The following is a 9,774-nucleotide window of genomic DNA, read 5'->3' on the forward strand; positions in this document are numbered from 1 at the left end:
TTGAACTCCAACTCATCTTTATAAATTGATACAAATCAGAAAATTAAGGTCATATCGACCCGAAGTTACTTTGAAACATGCATGCCCCCATCAACCCATAGTCCCGGCAAGAACAAGCTAGGAATTTTAACACTCACAGTTGACAGGACTACTCTGTAATTATCTCGATCCCTTCTTAATTTACATTTACTCTCATGGCATAACGATGTCTTACAATCAGATTTTACATGGTTTTCTCTGCATCTTCTTTCTTTCTCAAAGGACACCTTGATGAAAGACAAGAGATCTCTGCTGGGACTTGGATTCCCTACACCCTAATGTCCCTAAAAGTAACGTAACCAGAAAAGGAAAAATGTCCCTAAAAATAATCATCCAAATTAAACAAATTGTCCCCCTTCCTCTCCAGCAGAAATTAATCAGGTCACCCTCCAAACCAGTAGCTGGAGACTTTGTTTTGCCCTTGATTCTTGCTTTCAAATTAACTTCTCCCAGAACCCTCACTAGAGAATTAATTAATGCGCACCAAGAGATCAATTCTATATCCAAACCTTCACCAGCAGGAGAACGTATATTGATCTCAATGATTAGAATTTCCACAAACATTGATGATTGCACTACCTTTTTTAATTATCAAATCCTGACAAAGAATAAGCTTAGTTCTGGTCCATTGTTTCCATCAGGATTCAACATATAATAGGTCTCTGAGTCTTTAGACCCCGCCACACGTTCAAAGAATGCCCGCATGTACGTTAATTCTCCATCTGCAGGCTGATCGGCTCCATCTCCTGTAGGTATTACACCAGCCCCCATAGAAACCACGTGCAAGATTTGCATCACATTCAAATCCTCGTCAGTTGGCTCCCTCTTGACCGCATAACCTGACTTTCTGCCATTACAAAACATTGTCCATATCGGTTCATCCTCAATCTTGGTCTTTTCATGTGGCTTCTTTTCACATTCCAAGGCAATCCTAACAAGTCCCACTCCCATATCTTGAAGGAGTTTTCCCGTGGGGATTGTGAGTTCAAGCAATAAAACAGGTAGGGATCCGGGGCTTTCTTGGATGGCAAGGTTTATCCTAGCTTTCCGGTGCCCAAATAGGGTTCCGGTCATGCGGGTCCCACCATGAACGTGCCCATCATGGAGGCGGTTTCCGTGGAGTGAGACAGGAATCTTGCATGCTGGAGCAATGATAGGGAATGACCGGAAAACAGCACGGACACGACGAAAGATCTTATTGTGCTTTGATGAACCTTTCTTGCTATTTGGTTGCTGGAGGGAGATAGTAGGCCGGACCGGGGACATTGGGTTCACCTTTCCAGATGGAGTGGTTGGGGGTGATGGAAAGGTCGATGGTGACTGGGACCGAGTCTGTACCGGCTTGAGAGATGGTGGGATTGATGGTGGAGTTGCCATGGTACTGGAGATTTGTTACTCCTTGGCGGGCTTAATTTGGTAGGCTTAATTAGCGCTGGTGGTGCATATATAACAAGATTGAAGTTGAGGCATGCACGTTCAACTTCGTTCTTGTTTCTCATTATATTTCTTTAAAGGAGAATTGAAACATATATATTTCTCCAGGTTTTTTCTGCATTACAACTGATTTATGGTTAATAATTAATTTCCAGTTCTGTCTAATTACCCTAAATATAGCTTGATTATTGTAATTCTTGGATCGATCGACTACTGGCATGGTCCGGAGCTTTCTTGTAGCCATTAAAATAGGCAATTTTTTAGTACACTTCTGATACCTAAACAGCTTGAAAACTAGCGTCTTTTGCCACCCAAAAAAGGATCAGCGCGCGCGCGCGCGCACATATATATATATATATATATATATATATATTAGTTTGTGATTTGAAATGATAATGTAGTTGATTGAATGGTGAATTGGTAAAGTAAAATTTTATTATAAGTAAAATTATGGGTTGTGTTTGGTTAGTGTTTTAATATAGAAAAGATAACTATAAAAACAAAAAAGTATTTAATTGAAAATAAATTTGTATCAAAAACAAATTTTAGATGGATTTATATATTTTTAAAAATAAAAAATACATGAAAACATATTTTATCTATCTTAATTATCTTTATATGTATTTTTATATCTCGAGACAATAAAATGTTATTATTTTAATTATAAAATGTACATCTTTATTTTTTTTAATTTATTATTTTTTTCATGAACCTATCCCTCGACCCTTTCCACTGGCAGCTATATATTGATCCATCTTGTAACAATGGTCAACAAGAAGTGCAATATAAAATGTTTTGTGAACTCGGCAGCAGTATCTTGAAGATTTTGCAGCTTATGCATATGTACTCAGCATCCTTGATTAATTTTTTGTTTATTAATTAATTAAGGATGTTTTGTATATTTGTTTTATTCATCTTGTGCAGGCGCAGACATGGAGAGCATGAAAAGGAGTGATTGGCATGAAAAAGAAGTGGTCATTATCCACAATGTCGCCATGGCAAATGCTGCAGTGCTAGCTAGCTCTCGTCAAATTAGACAGCTCTTAAGATGAGTTATTGGCCATAGTTGTTAAACTTGATTTAGCGAAGAAATTAAGATAAAAATTGGATTATAAATCATTAGAACAACGTGGATTGAAAGAGCTCGATGAATTTTGGACAGCTCTGTTTTCTTATGTCTTGATCCAAGGGCTGATATTGTTTTTTTTTTTTTTTTTTCTAATCTCGAGAGCAGTGCTACCACTTATCTTCAAGGGGCACCATTCTCCGCTTGCTGAATACTCATATTCCAAGAGACAATTGCATTAAAGAATGGCCATTTGATTTAAGTCTTTGTGGCAGTAGAGAATATTTTATTAATATAATTTGTATCGTGGTTTTGTAAACAAACTTCTATTTAATAAGATTTTTTTATATGTTAACACCGTTAGAATTTAATAGTTTATTAATTGATTTTTTTATAAATGAAAAAATTATTAGAATAAAATATCCAATTCACATATTATGATTTATTTGGTTAACTATTGAGTTTTAACGATGTTTATAGATGGAGGGTTGTTATTAAATAAAAAAAAATATTATATGGGAATAAAATATGATGTTATATTGTTAGGAAAAATTCAATAAAATATTTTAATAGGGAGCGAACTATATCTAAAACCTGTTAAAGAATTTAATAGATACAAAAATTAAGAAGAAAGAAAAGTAAGGAATGAATAACTTAATTATGTGCTAATTATTGGGTTTAATTTTCTTTCTTTGTCATCATTTTGATTTGAATAATGCATTAATAAGGTTGAACAAAATTATCTACAATATAATCTGGATCTAATCTTGATTAAATAATATTTTTAAAAATTTAATAATATCTCGATTAATTAATAAATTTTCATAGCCCTAATAATATTAATTTACAGAGATATAACTATACCTTTTCCATTATCGACGCATCATCTTAAAGCCATCATAGAGTTAAAACACACATGAGATAAGTCACTAATTACCTGCAGAGTGCTTGAAAATATTAATTTTCTATGAACATTTCTATTTTTCCTCTCTTTTTTAAGTTATATAATTTGGCAAGTTGAGTAGAATATTAATTTCTAGCTGGTGTAGATGTCCTCACCGGGAAAAACAATATTTGTTTACTATATATGAATTGTCTTCGACATTGAATCTTCAAGATACTTGAGATTGAGAAATGCATCGTGTACCCAAAGAGTTAGTTTATAGCTGGTGTAGGTGTTGACCCTCTATTTTTTTTTATGGTGTAGTTGACCCTCTACTTAACAATTCATTACAGCCACCGTCGCAAAAAAAAAAAAAATAAAAAAAAAAAACAGAAATTTAAATTGTGAAAATATATTAAAAAAAAAAAAAGAGGAAAAAGCGTTTGAAATGTCTATTGATTTTATAATTTTTTCCTGAGACAGGAAAAGAAATTAGGAGGATTCCGGCCGTCTATCAAGTAGACTTTTTGATCATGATGCTTGGCAGTCAACTTCAGAAGATTAGGTGAACATTTAGTGCGATGAATCTTAAGCTCTTGTAAATTTCATAATATAGATTGATCCAGTCCATTATTTAAACAACAAATTTCTCTTACACGCACACACGCACAAAAGAAAAGGAAGACAAAGATCTGGCTTTCACATGTGGTCTTAGAGTTTTATTTTAATGAAACTTGTCGTTTTAATAGATTAAAAGGAAGGATTCGAGATTAAATCTAGCTTGTAAATCTTCAAATTATCGAGTCAATCTTCGGTGTTAAATAAAGCTTTATACTTATGTTTTATAATATATATATATATATATATATATATATATATATAGTTAGTTAGTTAGTTAGGATATATATATATTTTTTTTAGTTTAACGTGGGTGTTCAGGTCAGTTTGCGCGCATCTCGACTAATTCCACGGGTCCTGAAGTTAACGACCATGTAAGCTTCCAGTGGCCATCATATAAGCAATCACAGGGCTCGAACCTGAAATCACAGAAGAAAGCAAATCTCTTAATCCCAAATTCTTATTATTGATTACCACCTAGATAATTAGTTAGTTAGGATATTTATTTGAGGATAAAGTGTTGGGTGATTCAGAGTAGGCCTCACTTATTGTAGTTACAAGACACCTGGAATCTATAGCTAGCAAGCCTTACCCCCTGGTCTCCCAGGATTCCGGCTCCTCCATGAGCATAGGATCCATGCCACCTGTTCGACCTCAATTCTTTACTAGTGTTTCGTTACTATTTTAGAAGATGAAGATAGAAAAGATAAGATAAGATAAGATAAGATAAGATTGAAAAAATAGATAAAATTATATTTGGAAGTGATGTAAATAATAAAATAATTATTTTTGTATTTTATTTGATTATGATGGAAAAAATATAATAAAATATAAAAAAAAATTGATCCTTGATAATATATATTGTTGTCAAACTTATATATTTTAAAAATAACTAGAAATTTTTTTTTAGTTTATATATTATAATAACCTTAGTTATAAAATAATGACTGACTTGATGAGCTAACCTAAAACAACCTAAGACATGAGCTAGTCCAGATTTAAAAAAAATAGAAGAAGGACTTACTCGACCTAACCCGATTAAAATTCAAGATCAACCCAAGATAAAACACAGGTCATCAAACTCGTCGATTTTTTTGAGAAGTAAATTTGTTGGTTGGTTATTTTTTTAAAAAAAATAATGGATATGAAGAGTTGATTCTCTTGACTCGTGACCTGATCATAACCAATTTATCTCGGGTAAATTCATAAATTAAATTTAAAATTATAATAATAATCATTTAATATTTTTATATCTTTATCTTTTTAATCAATGATATTATTCTCTACATTATCTCCATCCTTTCTCCGTGTCATGAAAGTAACTAAACGCTACCAAGAGTTTTCTTTTATATGAGTTCATCAAATGAAAATGGAGTTGCTGAAATTGACGTTTGAATGGCTTAGCACTACAATATTCCAGCAAAATCCTTGGCTTCCTTCAAATTGCAGCAATAAATCCAATGATAAATATATTAGGAAATTGCAACAACCGGGGAAATGAAGGGCCAATAAAGAAACTACATCATACACAAAGGTCTCAAAAGCAACTATCAAATGGCACCCCTGAAGCCTGAAACAACAATAAAACCAAGAACCTCCTCAGCGTTGCTGAGCTCGAGTAGGCAAAAACATGGACATTTACACCACGGAGTATATTCAACGGATAAGTCAAAAGTTTCTGAACTGGTCTCTATATGCACCTACCAAAACTGAGCTGAGCGGATGCAGCGAGTTGTCCGACCCAGCATCTAACCATTCACACGAATGATATACAATCCTAGTATATACATATGAGTGGAACACCTCTAGAGAATTTTTCAAGCTTTTTCTATGGATACAACTACTTATTCAATGGACTGTCCCCTGAGTCCTCTTCCTGGTTCGACTTTTGAAAAACATTACAATATAGACACAAAATCTTCTCTCCAGGGTTTCTTCAGGTATGCTTGCCAGGATTTGCTCTTATCTATGGATATCCCTGACCAAGGATCGGAACCTCAGCATCATCTCGGAAAATTGGGTAGGAAGAGAGATCATGGCCTTCTGGCTGATCCAAGCTGCAGTTTAGGGGCTTAGTTTCTCTGGAAATTCCTTGCTTGGAACTTGCTGATGCCGAGACATGAAAATCTTGTATATTTAGGTCCATCTTACTGAACATGAGGTTTGCAATGGCTCGGTCAATGCTGTTGGTCTCCATTTCGTTTGTTTTCTTTCCTCCAGACCTGAACATGAAGGTCACTTTTCATCAAGACAGCTCAATTGTCAAAGCCATAAATATAAGAGCAGATGCCCTGAAGAAAATTGAACCCAATAGATGCTTGATCGCCCAAATGCCCACTAAAATGAGATAAGCATAATGGAAAAAATCAAGTGAGATGGGCATTGAAAAATTATAAGCACAGGGTAGATATTGTGCAAGTACCTGATTTCCTCATCTTCACTGGTACACGGTGTTTCCATGTAAAGATCTCCATTTTGGTTCCGTTTTACTATATGTTGCCTTGAATAGCTGGCTAAACGGTACAAGCCATCGCGAAAGCAAATTCTAGTCTTATCATTTAACTGAAAAAAATTCAAACATAAGAAATTAATTAGGATTTGATTTTTCTTGTTAAAAAACAGAGCTCTTAGGATGTTGTGTTATACCTGGGCCAGAACCATTTCTAGCTCATGTAGCGCAGATTGTTGAGATGTTTCGTCATCCACAGGTCCAATCGTGCTATCATGCTCAGAAGGGACCGACACATTGACCAGCTGTGCCTGGAAAAAACATTACCATGATCAGTTGATCTTGTAAGTCTCGTAGACTAAAAATTCTCATCCAATACCAATACCAGTAATGCAGGCAACATAATTTTAGAATATTCACTTGTCTCTACATTTCTCTACACTCTCCGTGTTCCTCACAGGCCGTATGAGCATCATAGATGTATACAAAATGCAAAACGACCAACCAACATATAAGATCATTAATTTCTACTGACAAAGCATGAAGAAGAAACTATAAATGATGTGGGTGTTTGTAGTCAATGTAGGTCAGGTCAGGTCTGAACCACAGGGCTGGAACCTAATCCCACGTACCTGCGGTTGTTTTGATGGATGTTTCGTCCAAACATGTCGATGATGGGTGCATGAAATAAGGCTCCCCACTGTGGATTTAGACGCACCCTATGTTCATGATACAACAAACAAAATTTCCCCAGAGAAATTTATTCCAGCAACAAGCAGAGCTGAATTCTCTGGGTTACCAAAGACAACAGAGTAAAAGAAGTCATTCTCCATGAGTAATTAAAGTGGATGTATTCATCAACAAGAAATGAAAGAACCTAGTCAGTGATATTATTGATATACGGCAAAGAAAAGGAAAAAAAGAAAAGAAAAGATGTATTTCTAAATCCAAATCAACGAAGTCATACAACGCGAAGGGTTAAATTGTGCATATGCATGTATACCTACGATAAACCCCTATCTTCATCCAAGTCACAAGTATAGGCAACAGAACTTGAAGCAAAAGCGCTAGGGTCTTTGATAGTTGAAGACTTTCCAAAGCTTTAGTATAAGCCATGAATATTATTATGGGAAAATTATGAAAAAGACATGGTCAATCATTGATTAAAAGTTAACAAAAAGATGGAAAATCTCACCTCTGCCGGTGCCCAATCCTTTTGCTCTGAGTTGCATGGATTAAAGTGTGAAGCAGCAACTTCATCTTTCTCCCAACTAGCTGATGGAGAAAACGCATGTGTTTTGAGATACTTTGAGCTTCCCATGCCACGTGCATCATTCAAAATACTTTGCAAATCTAAAATCTTGTCAGTCAAGCGATTATCAGCGGATATCATGGCACATTCTGCTTCAGGAGAAAAGCAAAACGAGCCATGAAGATTTTCATTCGTAGGTTGGTCTTCGAGTAAGGAACTGCAACGAAGAGAAATGAGAACAGATGAGTACTGATTAACAAGGAAGCATCACCGTTATAAACAACTACATGTAGGGAGATATTGGGCACCCCATGGATATTGAATGGCTCTATTATGTCACAGGTAGCGCTGCAGGTTCAAGAGATGGCCATGTAATGAAGGTGGCACAAAGACAGGTGCCATCACCACAATAACTGGAGTAATCCACTTGTAGTAGCTATGAATTCTAACCATTTTGTCATGAAGGATAATAGTCTAACACGCAAGAATAAGGGAGCATTCTATTTCCATGGGGTGTCCGAGCATGCTGATAATCAATATGACAAGCTAAAGCACATCTGACTCTACATGATTTCCTACTGCCATTAAATTTAGCCCAGAAGTTACGCTTGTACAAGAAAATTTCATCCAATTGTTCGATTCCTGCAAGATCATCAAGCTGGTAATCTGACTGGTCGCATGACAGGGCATTCTGGGGAAAGGAGTCTTCAGAAAATCCTCTACTTGTTCTTGAACCACTAGACTGATCTTCACCATTGTAGAAACTTTCAACCTCATTGTTTAAAATTTCACCATTGAATTTGAGTTCTTCCTCAGTCAATTTTGAATCCATAGGAAGACTTTGGTTAGAAAACTCATGACTTTCTGATGCATCCGTACACCATTTCGACCAACTCTCTGGTGATGGAAGCCTATCATATACTTCTTGATCCTTGGGAACCTCAAAATCATCAATACAATCGTCAGAATACCATTCCATGTCTGCGGAGACAAAAGAAAATCCCTATTTAGCAAGAAACAATATCATAAAGATCAAGAAACATCTAGTAGATGTAGAAAAGCCAAGCAAAAACAATCCATATTTAATTCACAGGAAACACCTTATTCTATTACAAGTAGCTGAGGCAGCCAAGATCTTGAACAAAATGAAAATTGCCAAAAGCTTGATATATCATACAACACAAGCCTGAATCTTTTTAACTTCATCATCAGTTAAATGGAGCTACAGGATCCACTTTAAAAGTATGGATAAACAAGTAAAACTGCAATTGATGGTTTTGACTATTTCAGTTCCTTTTCCTTTCTCGCCAACCAAAAACTCATCAAGCAGAACAACGCAAAGACCTCGAAAAATAATCATATATCCACCAACAAATTGAAGAGGCTAGCTTAAAGTTATTATACAAAAGAATTCCAAGTTTCAAATCATGGTATAAGAACCATCTAAACACAATCAAACCGCAATCACACACATATTCATCATAACATATCATATCTCACAAGCCAAAGATTCAAACTTTAACACTACCTAAAACCCAGCAAAATAAACACAATAAGCATCAACGAATAAAGAAGAAAAAAGACCTTCTGGTGGGTGGGTTTGATTAAGAGAATGGACAAGACCCCGTTGCTAATATAGAGAAATGAAGCTACCAAGATGACAAGAATTGCAGAGAACTGATAAAAAAGTTGCGAACTTTGATGAAGGTTTTGTTACTTTGTAAGAAGTGCGATGCTATAGCTGTAAACTGGAGGCGGCCCTGGTTTCCTTTATAGTAATATAGTCGATTCTTGATAGGGTGGAGAGAAAGGGAGAGGCAGGTGTCAAAGTGGAACAACTAGTGCAGTGAGAGAAAGTGATTTGTGGCTAAGAATTGAGATCGAGATTAGTGGTTGACAACCTCCATCAAAATCTGCATCCCCATTGGTCCAGGTGCTAGAATCTGGACCCACAAAATTAGAATTCATGGCCCTGATTTTGCTTATGGTGCCCATGGAAGTCAAGCCAGCAAGCTCATGACTTTTTCCATTCC

At 35.6% G+C, this 9,774-nt stretch overlaps 2 protein-coding genes across 5 annotated transcripts; both read right to left on the reverse strand.

Annotated features, from left to right (window-relative positions):
• LOC7460259 (protein MIZU-KUSSEI 1) lies at positions 1-1,611 on the reverse strand. The gene has a single exon (XM_002303909.3). The coding sequence runs from the start codon at positions 1,414-1,416 to the stop codon at positions 631-633; it is 786 nt and encodes a 261-aa protein (XP_002303945.1). The 5' UTR covers positions 1,417-1,611; the 3' UTR covers positions 1-630.
• Positions 1,612-5,483: 3,872 nt separating this feature from the next.
• On the reverse strand, positions 5,484-9,529 carry LOC7462803 (protein LNK3). Of its 4 annotated transcripts, none has more exons than XM_024597968.2 (6): positions 9,326-9,529; positions 8,356-8,672; positions 7,685-7,958; positions 6,687-6,800; positions 6,463-6,602; positions 5,484-6,262 (listed from the first exon to the last, which is right to left on the reverse strand). In XM_024597968.2, the coding sequence occupies exons 2-6, from the start codon at positions 8,571-8,573 to the stop codon at positions 6,007-6,009; spliced, it is 1,002 nt and encodes a 333-aa protein (XP_024453736.1). In that variant the 5' UTR covers positions 8,574-8,672; positions 9,326-9,529; the 3' UTR covers positions 5,484-6,006. The 4 variants fall into 4 exon arrangements, with proteins under 4 accessions (XP_024453736.1, XP_024453734.1, XP_024453735.1 ...); XM_024597966.2 differs by having other exon boundaries at positions 8,356-8,722; positions 9,326-9,490; XM_024597967.2 differs by having other exon boundaries at positions 8,356-8,744; positions 9,326-9,473.
• Between the last annotated feature and the right edge of the window lie 245 nt (positions 9,530-9,774).

Source organism: Populus trichocarpa, chromosome 3, assembly GCF_000002775.5.
Source record: "Populus trichocarpa isolate Nisqually-1 chromosome 3, P.trichocarpa_v4.1, whole genome shotgun sequence".
Taxonomy (NCBI): Eukaryota; Viridiplantae; Streptophyta; class Magnoliopsida; order Malpighiales; family Salicaceae; genus Populus; species Populus trichocarpa.

What these genes read in the sequence shown, in the direction of transcription:
- LOC7460259 (XM_002303909.3), bottom strand. Translation starts at nt 1,416, where the DNA reads ATGGCAACTCCACCATCAATCCCACCATCTCTCAAGCCGGTACAGACT.
- LOC7462803 (XM_024597966.2), bottom strand. Translation starts at nt 8,720, where the DNA reads ATGGAATGGTATTCTGACGATTGTATTGATGATTTTGAGGTTCCCAAG. An exon ending in TAGAAATGGTTCTGGCCCAG is followed by an intron (nt 6,603 to 6,686) that starts GTATAACACAAC and finishes AATTTTTTTCAG; the next exon opens with TTAAATGATAAGACTAGAAT. An exon ending in AGTGAAGATGAGGAAATCAG is followed by an intron (nt 6,263 to 6,462) that starts GTACTTGCACAA and finishes CTTCATGTTCAG; the next exon opens with GTCTGGAGGAAAGAAAACAA.